The sequence below is a fragment of the Monopterus albus genome, unplaced genomic scaffold (genome assembly GCF_001952655.1).
Source record: "Monopterus albus unplaced genomic scaffold, M_albus_1.0 scaffold368.1, whole genome shotgun sequence".
NCBI classification, from domain to species: domain Eukaryota; kingdom Metazoa; phylum Chordata; class Actinopteri; order Synbranchiformes; family Synbranchidae; genus Monopterus; species Monopterus albus.
The window spans coordinates 269,270-282,964 of NW_018128248.1; the positions used below are offsets into that span (position 1 = coordinate 269,270).

General features: G+C 48.1%; 2 protein-coding genes across 6 annotated transcripts in view; one reads left to right on the forward strand and one right to left on the reverse strand.

Annotated features, from left to right (window-relative positions):
- Positions 1 to 4,154, reverse strand: part of pbdc1 (polysaccharide biosynthesis domain containing 1) — a 7,593-nt gene extending 3,439 nt beyond the window's left edge. Inside the window, exons 1-4 of one of the 2 annotated variants that reach the window (XM_020585504.1) lie at positions 4,023 to 4,154; positions 3,753 to 3,851; positions 2,894 to 2,959; positions 370 to 429 (exon numbers count right to left, since the gene is read on the reverse strand). In XM_020585504.1, the coding sequence (XP_020441160.1) occupies positions 370 to 429; positions 2,894 to 2,959; positions 3,753 to 3,782 (156 nt within the window). In that variant the 5' untranslated portion in view covers positions 3,783 to 3,851; positions 4,023 to 4,154. Of the gene's footprint in view, positions 1 to 369; positions 430 to 2,893; positions 2,960 to 3,752; positions 3,852 to 3,950 lie in introns of both variants that reach the window. The other variant, XM_020585505.1, reaches the window with a different exon arrangement.
- Positions 4,155 to 4,809: 655 nt separating this feature from the next.
- The window catches only part of dmtn (dematin actin binding protein), a 12,861-nt gene continuing 3,975 nt past the window's right edge, over positions 4,810 to 13,695 (forward strand). The window contains exons 1-9 of one of the 4 annotated variants that reach the window (XR_002273583.1): positions 4,810 to 5,436; positions 8,801 to 8,848; positions 9,805 to 9,885; positions 9,958 to 10,101; positions 10,749 to 10,793; positions 11,960 to 12,068; positions 12,508 to 12,552; positions 12,639 to 12,773; positions 12,965 to 13,059. Coding sequence is in view for 3 of the 4 variants with exons in the window: in XM_020585510.1 (XP_020441166.1) it covers positions 8,840 to 8,848; positions 9,805 to 9,885; positions 9,958 to 10,101; positions 10,749 to 10,793; positions 11,960 to 12,068; positions 12,508 to 12,552; positions 12,639 to 12,773; positions 12,965 to 13,059 (663 nt within the window). In the remaining variant the exon portion in view is untranslated. The other 3 variants (XM_020585510.1, XM_020585512.1, XM_020585511.1) reach the window with 3 other exon arrangements.

A 13,695-nucleotide genomic window follows, 5' to 3' on the forward strand; every position in this document is an offset into this window, starting at 1 on the left:
ATTTGTTTTAATATTGGATTCGAACGGTAAAAGGGTTTGTAATACATACCAGCTGACAAATGGATTTCGTGTACAAGTAAAGGTAAGACCATAAACTTTTATTATTTCTAGTTAGAAATAAGCTCAACTGGAATAAATTTTAACCTCAAATTAAATATGGGTCACGTTTGTGTGAAGAATGCTGATATGAGATATAAAACACAACGCATTGTCTGTTAACAGACAAGTTGTATTTGTAAATCTGACTAAAAGAGTCAGTGCCTCACCAGCTGTCAACCTCACGTCACTGGATGTTTAGGTCATTCACACCTGGACCTGTGCTTCACACACATCCTTTAAACCTGATTCCCCCTGTGGGTGGTGACTTACATTGAAGTAAACCTCTGCGTGGTTGTACGCCTTCATCGCCCATATGACCTCGAGCTGGGGCTGAAAGAGCAGAGAAACACACAGGTCAAAGGTGAACGCTGGGTCCCGTCACCATGGTTGCATGAAGCGCACACAGTTCAACAGACTGGGTCTGACGGCTTCCACGTTGCTGCTGCAGACACCTGATCAGTTCACAGGTGGCTCTTGTCCTGACAGGCTGAGTTTGTTATTAATGCCTCTGTTTCAGCACATTTCGCTTCAGAACACTGAGCGCTGCTTTACAAACTCCCGTCTTGGCCGGGTCTCCACCGCCAGGTGGAATCTTTTACCTTTTACCTTTTACCTTTTATCTTTTACCTAACTCGAGGTTGAATTAATGGAAATAAAATGCCGTGTACTTTTACATAAACTCGTGTGTCCTGAATCACAGAATAAAAAGAACTGCACCACATTTTACTCCTCCTCTTCGTCAGTGGGAAACTGGTTTGAAGAGGCGGAGTGAAACTGAGTCTGACTGACGCGACTACACTCTGCAGCAGCAACATCCCATCAGCACATTGATCGTTTAACAGATTCTTAACTTTCAAGCAGAAATAAACATTTGCTGTTTCCTGCTTTTCTCTGTTTTATTTAACAGTAAACTGAATATTTGGGTTTTGGACACTGGTCAAACTAAAATATCTTTATTAAACTTCACACTCGGTTCAGAGAAACCCGACACTAATCTCTTTTTGTTTACATGATATAAAACCATAACTAATGTGCAGACTCATCAAAAACTTGAACAAATATTACATTTTCTGTTTCCAACTAATACCATTTTATACAACAATGTACATTTTTACAGCTATAATGTGTTTGCTGTATACACAAAAACGTGCACGTGTAGTCTAAAAATTGATTGGTTGCAGTAGCTTCTTACTGACAACATCAGGCTAAACCGAGACAAAGACTTTAACGTTATATTAATACATTTTGTTTATATAAACCTGTTCTGAGTTTGATGCCAGCAACATGTTTCAGAGTCCACCTGGCCACAGGTCAGCATGCGGTATGGGTCCAGAGAGGGCGTCCCACTTCTGAAGGAGGAGGGGAGGGTCACCACTCTGGTAAACAGTTCATCAATATGAAATTGATGCTTCTCAGTGTAAAACTGAAAACTGCAAAGACACATCATCTGCAGCTCATAACATCACTAAACTACCCAGAGAAATCTCTGTAAACAAGCGACACGGCTGAAAACCAACATGGCCGTGATCTTCTGGCCTCAGGAGACTCGGCGCTCAACAGTGAAATCAGTGCATGGGCTCAGGAACGGTAAATGGTCTCTCACACTACCACATTCACACAGCGGTGACATCATCTGGGGCAATTGGGGCTTCACTGTCTTGGTGCACACAGTGTGGGTAACTGCAGATCTGTGAAGACGCTGCTAATGTTGAGGAGCAACATGCCGCCATCCAGAGACGACGCCTCACTCTGCACATACTCCAGCAGCGTGACTCCATAGTAAGAGTCAGAGAAACAACCATATTTAAACAGGATCCAGGTGCTGCTGCCTTCTCTGGGCCCAAACTCGTGTAAGATGGACTGAGATGAAGTGGAAACGTCCTGTGGTCTGACGAGTCACAATCTGTAACTTTCTTTGGAAGCTGTGTCCGTCACCTCCTCTGGGCTAAAGAGGAGAGGGACCGTCTGGCCTGTTATCAGCACATAGCCCAAAAGGCAGCATCCATGGTGCCATGGATTTCCTGAACGTCACTTGGCAGATCTGTGAAGACACTGCTAATGTTGAGGAGCAACATGCCGCCATCCAGAGACGACGCCTCACTCTGCACATACTCCAGCAGCGTGACTCCATAGTAAGAGTCCAGGTGCTGAACTGTCCCGCCTGCAGATCAGTCACTGAAATCGTCGGCTGCATTATGGATGAGGGCTACGACAACAGAGGCCCTGAACTGTTGGGCAGCTGAAACGGGGAAACCTTCCTCTTTCAGGACTAAAACGGCCTCAGCTCCCCATGGCAGAGTGTTGTTGAAGCAGGAGCTGTGCGGTGGGAAACTGTCCCAACGGCTGTGAAACACGTTGCTGGCAAATCATTTAGAATCAGCAGCTTTTGTCAAAAAACTAATTTCTCTGTCATCTTTGTAGTATTTTCAATTAAAAACTGGTTTTAAAAGACTAAACATTCCTTTCTGTCTTCTGTCACAGTAAAGGGAATCTCGGGGGTTTGGACTCTTGGTCAAACAAGACATTTGAAGATGCCACACACTCAGTGGACTCTGGGGACATGGACGTTTTTCTCCATTTCACTGACTAAATACATAAACAATGGATTGATGAATTGGAGAGAGTGACCACCACTGAATATAATCATTATCTGGAGCCTTAAAGGTCAGGTGCCACTGGCTGACTAGTTGGGGTCAACGTGAGCCAAACAAACCTCCTGGGATCTTAATTCAGGCTTCAAGAGCTTTGACAGCTGTTTGTGATTCTGACTGACGATGGGGAAACGTGTACTTACATCATTTCCATAAGCTTCTGCTGGAAGAGACAGAGCGTGTGCAGCAGCCGAGGCTCCCTCCACCCCCTGTCAACCAAAACACAGGGACACATGTCAGCTCGGTGGGGTCAGTTCACACGGAGGGGGCTGGAAGACGTCATCATAAACCAGTCATTATACTATGAGCCACTTTCTCACGTGTATGACATTAGTACAAACACGTGACTTGTCAGAGTTCAGTGTTTATCCAACGTTAACTTACAGGTCTGTTTGCTACACGTGTGGTCCTTTCAGCTAGCAGGGCTAGCAAGGTTAGCTAACGTTAACCACCTGTTAGGTATTTTTAGTCAGATAGATACTTTATGTATTAGAGATGTTTAGTGGAGATAGGATGTCTAGTTAGACTGTTAAATGCTTAGTCATGCTTATGAGTTTCTACAGGGTACATCTGGTCAAGGATAACTAGAGAGAAGAGTGTAGCATGGGGCTAGCCGACATAATGTAAGGATAACTAGAGAGAAGAGTGTAGCATGGGGCTAGCCCAACCTAGCCGACATAATGTATAGGCCTGGTGGGTTCAGGGTCTTTCATCTTACATCTGCCTGGGAGCAGTTTGGAGGTGGAATATACCTGAGCGTGTAATGTTAATTTTACCTGTGATCCTTTGAATAAATCAGCACTGTTTTGACTTGGACTGTCTCGTCTCTCAGAGTCAGTATGGTAAGAAGAACTTTAAGGACTTTACACCCTAACTGATTAATTTTAACGCTGTCAACCTCTAACACTCGTTACTAACTCTTTGTTGAGTCGGATCACAAACACAGTCCAGAGACAAACAAATATACACAACAGTTTGAATGTTAGTGTTTCGTGTCCTCACCAGAGAAGCCAGTCCATTATCCGACGCCATTTCTCCTGCCCAAAGATCGTCTCTGGTGAAGATGAACTACTGTACACATGTGCTTTGTCTTCCTGTCTCCTGAAAATAAAGACAAAATATTTTTTATAAAAATTGGACCTTAAAAAAATTATAATAGCCAGAAAATATGACATTTATAGAGTCAGATCACAATTTTACCACAGGTAAATCTTGAAATGTGAAACTAAATTATGAAGAAACTGAAATTGAGAGCCATGCGCGTGAACTTACACAGGTCTTTGAAACAACTCACAACGACGTCACTTTACGTCGTTCATTATCACGTGACTTTTACTTGTCTGGAATTTACTCAACTCTTCCTGTGACTATAACCTCAACAAACGTTTTGACAGACTATCGTTGGACACAGTGAACCTTCTTACGTTTATTTACTCTTTGTGTTCAACTTTGACCTTGGTGACGTCACTTATTTAAAGGACCAGTGTCAGACCAAGTCAAAACTTGCGGACCAAAAAAAAAGGTTTTCACAAACGAAGTCAAACAGTTTACTGGTTTATTTTTTCTTTAAATGTAAAGAGTGTAAAAACTGTTGACACTTTTTTAACTTAACGTGAATTTTAACTCCCCTTCATGTAGTTTTCCTTTGCAAACCACGAGATGTTGTACTTTGTGGTCATTTTGTGATACAAAGAATTTGGTCTTGTACTTTTATCCCAGTACAGTTTCTTTAAAATGGAAAAACGATCAATATTTCTTCTTTTAAACAAAAGGCTACAGTTATAACCTACTATTTAACAGACTACACCATTACACCTACATATATGAATTAATTTATACATTTACGTTCTATAGATTTAATTATGATCTATCTTTTATGCAGATATACAGTCATGTGAAAAAATTAGGACACCCTTAGAAAGCATGTGTATTTTGTAACATGTTTTAATATATTGTTATTAAATCCCAATTTTAACAACACAGAGAGATTAAAGTAATACAACTAAACAAGTAAAACTGAAGAAAAGTCTTTTCAAGATCTTCTGTAAATGTAATTCTACAAAAATGCCTATTCTGAGGAAAATATCCAGGATTAATGAAGTGTGACGAGCTGTAAACTCCAGAGAATTGACCTGTGGACGTGTTATCACACATTTCACTTGGTTCAGAAGAAGCGGGCTCAGGGACTCGAACGTTCTGCAGGTGTTTCTTCCACCTGGTGGCTTAATGATGCGTTTTACTGATTAATGCTGTTTATTAAGCCACTGGACTCAGCGAGTCGCGTCAACGCGCGCGCCCGATGCCACACTTGCCTATTTTTAAACCATCTGAAACGCTGCAGTGAAGCTGAGTACTAAAGAGTGACACCCCGACCCCGCGCACGGACTCGGTCTCGGCTGCGGGAGGACATTGCTCGGTTTTCCTGGAGGCGCATATTACGCAGCGTCCCGGCGCAGGGTCCGCTGGAGCAACAGGGAAGCGGCCTCCTCCTCCTCCTCCTCCTCCTCCCGGGGTCATAGCAGCCCCCAGTCGGGGCCTTAACGCGGGCTGCGGACACATCACATAACACCGCCTCCTCTTCCTCCTCCGCCCCCCACCTCCTCCCCTCGGAGCGCCACTGTGTCCTGGATGCGTCCAGCCCGAGCTCAGCCTGCAGCATCTCTCATTTATCCTGCGCTGTTTGGAGGTAAGAGCTGTTTCTTTTCTCCTGAATAACCGAGAATACGCCTATCAGATCCCGCGTCTTTGCCGGGTTTAACCCGGGATATTCAGGCTGTTTTTATCGTGCTGCTGCAGACGCACTTGTCTCCTCTCCCTCCTCCTTCATCCGTGATTCAGCCTCGGATATTGTAGGCCACACGGTCAGCAGCTTTAACGTCGAAGGATCATTTCAGACCAGGTCTCCACGATCCCTTCGATCAAACGGTCACAGGAGCAGGTATTTAAGGTTTGTCCTGTTTGTTAGAGGCCTGTGCGCGGACACATCCCACTGCTGCGCCTCATTATCCAACGGCTTCGATGGTTGTTGTTGATTAATTTGCTCTGTTGGTTGTTCTGCTATTTCCTGGACTATTACGTCACAAGACGATGAAAAACGCCATCCGGTCGCCAAAAGCTGCTCGTTAACGTCTTGTTTTGTTCGACCAGCGGCACAAAAACCAAACACGTCCCGTTTACTGTGACGGGAAACTGAAAAGCAGCAAATCTTTGATTCAAGAGCCTGGAACAGGTGAATGATTGGCTCCTTATGTCTGTAACTAACTGTAACGACTGGGTTTCTATACTTCAGCTTGTCTGAGCCCAGGTTGGCACAACAAATACTCAAATAGTTCAAATATTTACATTTGTCAGGCTGGAATCAATCAATCAGTCAGTTATTATTGATATGGAAGATTCATCTTCTGTTGATCAACCGACTGATGAATTCAGGTGATTAGTACCACTGTGGTGCCAAGAACAAGCCTGTTAAAGACATGTAATGTAAACATGTAGAGGACACACTGTGATTTCTGTGGCTTCCTCCTGCACTTTACTGGCTCCTGAACTAAAACAGTGACTGCTCCTTTTGCTGCTCATTCACTGTAGAGTGAAGATGTAAAACTAAACTGAGCCAACAAAGTAATTTATTAACTACAAAAGGGTCAATAATCGATAGTTTGAGTCACTGTGAAAACAAAACGTCTGCCTGCTCCAGCCTCTAACGTGGCACTGCACATGGTCCCTTTGGGCTCCAGGAGACTAACAGGCCTTTCTCACATTTTACACTGAACACATGATCACTTCACTGTCCAAACAGTCTGTAATGTCCATAATCAACAGGTCTACCCCGGTCAGGAAAACGTCCTGACACTGTGGTACGAGCCTTATAAACAGTACTTAACTGTGTGTAGGTCGGACGAGTGGACACACACACTGAGCTCAGCTGCAGCCGTGGTCCTGGCCGTTAGACGCCCTCAGTGATAAGACCATCGGACAGAGAGCACTCACACTTGGTCAGTCGGTCCTCAGAGACCGGAGACGGCCACTGCTGCAGGGAACAAAGTACACTTTTACTTTAGTTACTGGTATTTTAGTTACGTTGTATTTCTCTGTCACTCCCCCTCAGAGGGACATGTGGACTGTTCAGTGCTCCACATTCTCCTGCAGACAAAGCTCCTGGTCACTGGGCAGAGCAACACTTTACATACAAACCTTGTGCCGAGCAGAGCCTGAGCTGCAGCTTTGGGGGCCACATTAATACTTTAAGGTTTAAACTCAGAGCATCCAGCCATGCTAGTACCAAGACACCGTGGTGCTCTGGGCTGGATGCTACCATCTCCCAGTGCCAGTGCTAACAGGCTGATGTTACTCACGTTACTGTGTTACCACACTAATGTTTGCAGCCACTAGAGGGCGTGTGACAATAAAGCTCAGCTGGTCTGAGGCGCCTGCATGACCTGCAGGGTTGTTTTCTACAGGACAGTCTCGTCCACAGGTATCAGTCCACCTGGCAGCGCTAACAGGATCAAACTAAAGATGTAACATATCTAAAGGTGCCCTCTGGTCCCCCTGGTCAGAGCCAGGCTAGCAGTTTGCCCCGTTCCCTGTCTTGATACTAAGCTAACTTTAGAGACATGAGAGTGGGACCAGGCGGAACCTGTTGCTCCGTTGTCTTCACAAACAGACTGAATGCAGTCTCTGTCCTTGTAGGAGACTATTTCTACTTTGATTTAAGTACTTCTTCCACCACGCACTGGAAACAAGCAGGGAGGTTATTTATCCAGAGGAAAACATCTGTCTGTGCTGTGTGGACGATGACACCTGCTTCAGCACAGACCAGGTTCAGCTGAGGACAAGCAGCAGAGACGTCCTGTCTCTCTGGGCTGGTGGCAGGTGTTCGGGGTTGGCATTACAGAACAGAAGGAGGGAGTGGAGGTGAAGCTCTGCTGGCTGTGTTCTGCTGATTCGCTGGAGGGAGGAGTGTAACCACAGCAGTAGCTGTTAGAAGCAGCTGGGCGTTGGCCCGGCTGGGCGAGCTGATAAACAGGAGAGGGGAGGGAGAGGAAGATGGAGGCAGAGGAAGACGAGGGAGGGTGAGCAGATCAAACAGAAGATGTGATGTGAGGGGCGGGCCACAGGAAGTGGAGGATATCCTTAGCAGAGACGACTGCAGCCGGTCCACCTTCACCACGTGTCCCCTGAGGAGGCTCTGGTAGCAGCCAGGCATCGTCTGAGTCTCAGGGTTGTTTTACTCACAGTCTCCTTGTCCCTGCCGTCCCAGCCGCACCCGAGGGATGTGCTGCATCTGGCAGCTCTGAAACAAGAGCACTCGTTCTGGATGCAGCTCACAAGGAGGAGAGACGTGTCAGCAGCGCTCTGATAGAGGAATTAATGGCTTTATCGGTGCCTAATAAATCATTTACTGATCAGTCGTGAACCACTGCTCATCTTTTTAGCTCATTAACTGATGAGAGAGGCCTCTCCACCTTATACATGGCTGTACAAACTGCTGACACACTATTATAACCACCTGCTGACTTGGACGTGGAGTCTGACTCGCTGTTGATCTGCATGCAGAACTTAAAATAGTCCAGATGTGGAGAGAACAACACAGTAAGTGTGAGATCTCAATGTACGAGCTGCAGGTCTGCAGCTGTAAATGTTCAATGGCTAATGACTGGATGTTGGTTCGGGTGTCTGCAGCCGGGAAACAGTCCAGGGCCGAGGTCTCACTAACGAATGAAAAAGCTAAAAGGACCAGGCGCTGTGCTGGGGGGGGATTCTCCACAACCTGGCAACCAATTAACAAGTTGTGTGCTCAGTCGGTGGGTGTTGCTCCTGTGGTGGAGTGGTGGGGCCCATTGTCACAACGTCTGCTGAGAACAAGTCCATTTAAGATACATGACGTCTGTGGTTTCATTACGTTGCTTTAAAGAAACGTGCACAGGAACGAGGCGTCACGAGTTTCCTCAGACTCAGTGACGAGTCAGTCTGGTGGCCTGTGATGAGCTGCTGTATAACGGCTAATGCATCTGCTGATTGACTCTCTCTCTCTTCTCCTTTCTCTCCAGCTGGTTAAAACCAGACAGGACGAAGGTTTGTCTCCAGCCATGCAGAAGGTAATCAATCATCCTACAGGCCATTAGAAATGTAGGGTTCACCCAAGGTCAACGCTCAGCTCTGACTGTGTTGTGTTGCTGCTTCCTGTCCATGTGTGTCAGTGCTGTGTACCTGGTGTGAACACCGCTGTCACACATGCACAGATGTAAATGAAATGTGACGGTCAAACGTCCCAGTTTCCTCCCAAACCTCTGGGTTAAGATATGTTCCTCCCAGTTTGTCCTGATCAGAAGCTTCTCCATAAACGTCCACCACATGTGAAACATCCTGGTCTCTCCACTGACCCCGTCCCTGTCGTCGCTCTCCTCCATGTTACCGGTCTGTGAGGGGCCGACGCCGAATGACGACGACAGGCCGTATGTGCAGAGACTTGGAGGGGAAACAGAAATGTCAGCTCTAAAACATACAGTCAATGTAGTTTTGTCCATCACGTTTGTTAAAACAGGTGATAACAGCCGAGACCTGGCCACACGGTAACACCACCACAATAAAGTCCAAAAACAAGTCACGACTGGAGGAACCAGGACCAGCAAAACCTATTTTCTAGCATTTTAACCTCCCACTGTAACTTCAGTGACAAACACAGTCTGATTCTTTAACAGCACGTTGGCTTGTCAACACAAAGTGAACCGGCCTGGATTGATTTCACTTAGCACAGCATCACCGGCACATTGTAGTTCTCAAGACCTTCTTAGCTTCTTCTAGGATAAAGAACATAAACCTGCGGCGCGGGTCAGTAAACTGACAGATGTTTACCGCACACAGTGTGGCTAAAGGTTTCACTGTTCGCCTTCACTTCCTAATGAATGAACCCAGGAGTTTGTGTTTCCTGACCTGCTGGACTTATTCCTGGTGATGTCTCTGTGCCCCCATCCACTGTTTCTACTGGAAACGGTGGAGAAAACCACAAAGATCAGACCCAGGTTGAAACAGACTGTCTCTTCTGGTGTCGCAGGTGGAGGGACGGGTCACCCCGGTCAACCTGCCATCCTCCAGTGGGGCCAGCGCCCCGGGGTCTCCTGCCACAGGCATCACGGTAAACTCACACCTGCTCCAACACACCTGCAGCATCGGTGTTCGCACACACTAAACTGATCTGTGCGTCCAGGCCCTAGTGAACGACCAGGTGGTGGGCTACAGGGACCTGGCAGCACTGCCCAGAGACAAGGCCATCCTGCAGGTGGAGAGGCCCGACCTGATGACCTACCAGCCACACCTGAGCTTCTCCTCGCTTGACCCGCCCCGCAGAGAGGTACATGCACGCTACACACACGCTACATTCAGTATGCACAGTCTTACACAGCAGGGCCAGGCAGATATTTTCATGTCTGTAGATAAGAAGAAGAAGAAGAAGAAGAAGATAACCAATGTATTAAAAGCTTTCTCAGCCAAACTAGTTACAAAGGACAACAAAGTGGAGTTTGTTTGCTTTTCCTGGAGATCGGCCCGGAGCAGGGAGGGAGAGCTGCACCTCCTCTAGCTACCGTGTTGTCTCTCAGCCTGACCTGTGTCACAGTCTCGGCCTCAGTTTGTGCCTCGTGACGTCGGTTCCTCTGACAGCTAGTGGCTGGTGTTTGAAACACTGCTGTTCTAAGGATGTGCTCAGACTCCTGGAGACTCGGAACCTCTGGATGACAACAGGTGTGATGCTGCTTCTACCCAGGTGGTCAGTGAGCCGCCATCTTTGTTTAGACACAACCAAAATTGGTTTTCTCATTCGGTGGACTGAATATTTGATCATCCAGGTAGTTGGAGGAGTCTGTGGAGCGCAGACACACCCTCAGAAACACCTTCCTGGCGTTTCCTCTGTGACCACATCAGGTCAGGCTGAGGAACAACGGACTAAAGTTTACTCATCCTTTAGTGTTAATGTGTTGTGGTTGTGTCTCTGATCTGCAGCGGTCTCTGTCCCCTCCCGCTATGTCTCCCACCATGTCTCCAGAGGTAAGAGTCACCCGCCTCCACCCTCAGACTGGACGACACCTGTAACACTTCACAGGACGGTTCATTACAACATGTTCACACCTTTTTCATACAATGTTTGTATTGTAAGAGCTTCAGTCTGGTGAGCTGAAAGACAGAGAGGACTGTTTGTGCACATCAGAGTAACGGTATGAGAGGAGGGTTGGGCGCTGTGTGCACGCCACAGCACTGAGCTGTTCATGTGAAGGAGCGAGGTTCTAGCCTGGTCTCTGTCCAACATAGAAACAGCTTTGTACACAGTGTTGGAGAGCGATAAGAGCCGACCCCGCTCCGTCATGTGAACTCATAAAAGACAAAAACAAGTTGATGGGGATCCAGCCTGGACATGAACTCCTGCTGAGCCCTGTAAACTCCTCCATGTGCCGCCGTCGGGTCACAGTCCAGCCTGTTTTTGTCTGGTTGGTGCGTTTCAATCGCTGCTTTGTGTAAGAACGGTGCCAGTTCATGGCTGCAGCACTGAGAGCCCAGTGTCTCTGTGGAGACGCCGTGACCTCTCTGCATGAACACGGCCCAGGCCTCCAGAAAACTGCTGGAACTTCAGGCAGAGATGGCCACGCCCACAAAATGTCCCCTGTGTTCCCAAAGCTTCACCACAGAACGTACCAGACTCACCATCCGGGCAGAGTCTCATCAGTGAGTCTGATGCTCCACCGGTGTCAGGAACCCTTCACAGCTTCACGTGCACTCACTCCAGCACTGTGCTCGGCAGACTAGTGTCAGGTACATGTAGGCGTGTCCTGGGTCCTGCCTGTCACAGATTTGATACTTTTCACTATGTGTGTATAATATTTTTAACAATAACATTCGTTATATTATTATTTAAAGTAAAATTCAAATTTTAATGTTTTAATACCAGTCGTCTTTATAAAATATAAAATATTTCTGCTGCTTGTCCACGTTGGTTTAATTAAATCGGTTCTGTCAGTAGACCATCACGCCGTCGCCCGCTGGTTTGTGACGCGGCCGCGCGTTTCATTTTAGGTTTGGAATCACTGAACTGAACCTAGTGAATCTGCAGAAACCCTGAGCTGAATAAAGTTTTATCCCCACGTTGTGGTCGGCGTGAAAGTCACATGCCGATGCAGCAGCGTCCGTCCGGTGTCGGTACCTGTGTGTTTCTGTTTCAGGTGAAGGGGCGCAGGGCAGAGAGTGACAGCGGCTCTCCTGGGGGATCCACGCTGCAACTTCAGACTGGACGCAAGATCAGCACCAGTCTGCAGCATTTCCACAGACCAGGTCGTGCACACACACACACACACTCCACCTTACCTCACACTGCCTTACATTAACCCAGGAACGTACATTGTGTCCCACAGAGAGAGGAAAGTCTCTACAGGTTTATGTCTCCACATCACGAGTCAAATAAACAGTTATACTTCAGACAGATGCAAATGAAAACTGGGTTTTCTAGTAGGAAACCGGTCTGAGCAGGTATTTCAGAGGAATAAAGACATAGTGAGGTTTTCTGCTCTACTGTAAAGGCCAGACCATGCTGGCTGCACGCCCTCGTGCACGCCTTCGTGTCATCCTCGTGCCCACAGGACCAGACCAGGGATGCGCTGTGTTCCTATATCATCATCATCCTTCATGTTCATTGTGATTAAATGATTAGATTGAAGCCCTGGTCGTCCCAGGTTCCCACCCTCTGACGACCACGTCTGCTCGTGTTTTCCAGACAACGGGAGCAACATCTACAGGAAACCTCCCATCTACAAACAGGGTGAGGAGCCGCTCTTCATGGCCGTGCTCGTTGTTCTGTGGGTTCCCACTGAGGCGGCTTCACCGGTTCTGTGTCTGTCTCTGCAGATGGTGGCAAACACCTGGAAGGCAGCGGAGTCATCCAGTGTGCAAAGTTTCCAGCTGCTCAGCCTCCGGATCCCAACCAGCCGTCCAAGATAGAGACAGAGTACTGGCCCTGCCCCCCGTCACTGGCCGCCATGGGTAACGCACACACGTAGGCTAAACACACAGAGTGAGGCCCCGGATGTAGTGCACGTCAAGTACACGAGCACAGACGCTCCTAGCGGCTGATCTCTGCTGTTTACACTGCTGCACTAGCTTCTCACACTACACACAAGGCTGTGTCCCAGTTCTGAGTCCACAGACCTAACGGCAGGGTTGATCTCTCACAGAGATTGAGTGGAGGAAGAAGAAGCTGCAGGAGGAAGATGAGTTTGAGGACCTGACAGAGGAGGCCAAGACGCTGCAGGAGCAGGAGCTGGAGAAGGTTTGTGAGCACAGGTCCCATTTGCTGATGGGGTTTCCACCGGGTCGGGGTTTCTACTGAGTCAGAGTTCCCATCGGGTCAGGGTCTCTACCGGCTCAGGGTTTCTACCGGGTCGGGGTCCCCATCGGGTCGGGGTCCCCATCGGGTCAGGGTTTCTACCGGGTCAGGGTCCCCATCGGCTCAGGGTTTCTACCGGGTCAGGGTTGCCATCGGGTCAGGGTTTCTACTGGGTCGGGGTTTCTACTGGGTCAGGGTCCCCACCAGGTCAGGGTCCCCACCGGGTCAGGGTTCCCATCGGCTCAGGTTTCTACCGGGTCAGGGGTCCCCACCGGGTCAGGGTTTCTACCGGGTCAGGGTCCCCACCGGGTCAGGGTTCCCATCGGGTCAGGGTTGCCATCGGGTCAGGGTTTCTACCGGGTCAGGGTCCCCATCGGCTCAGGGTTTCTACCGGGTCAGGGTTGCCATCGGGTCAGGGTTTCTACTGGGTCGGGGTTTCTACTGGGTCAGGGTCCCCACCAGGTCAGGGTCCCCACCGGGTCAGGGTTCCCATCGGGTCAGGGTTTCTACTGGGTCGGGGTTCCCATCGGGTCAGGGTTTCTACCGGGTCAGGGTCTCCACCGGGTCCGGCTTCCCATC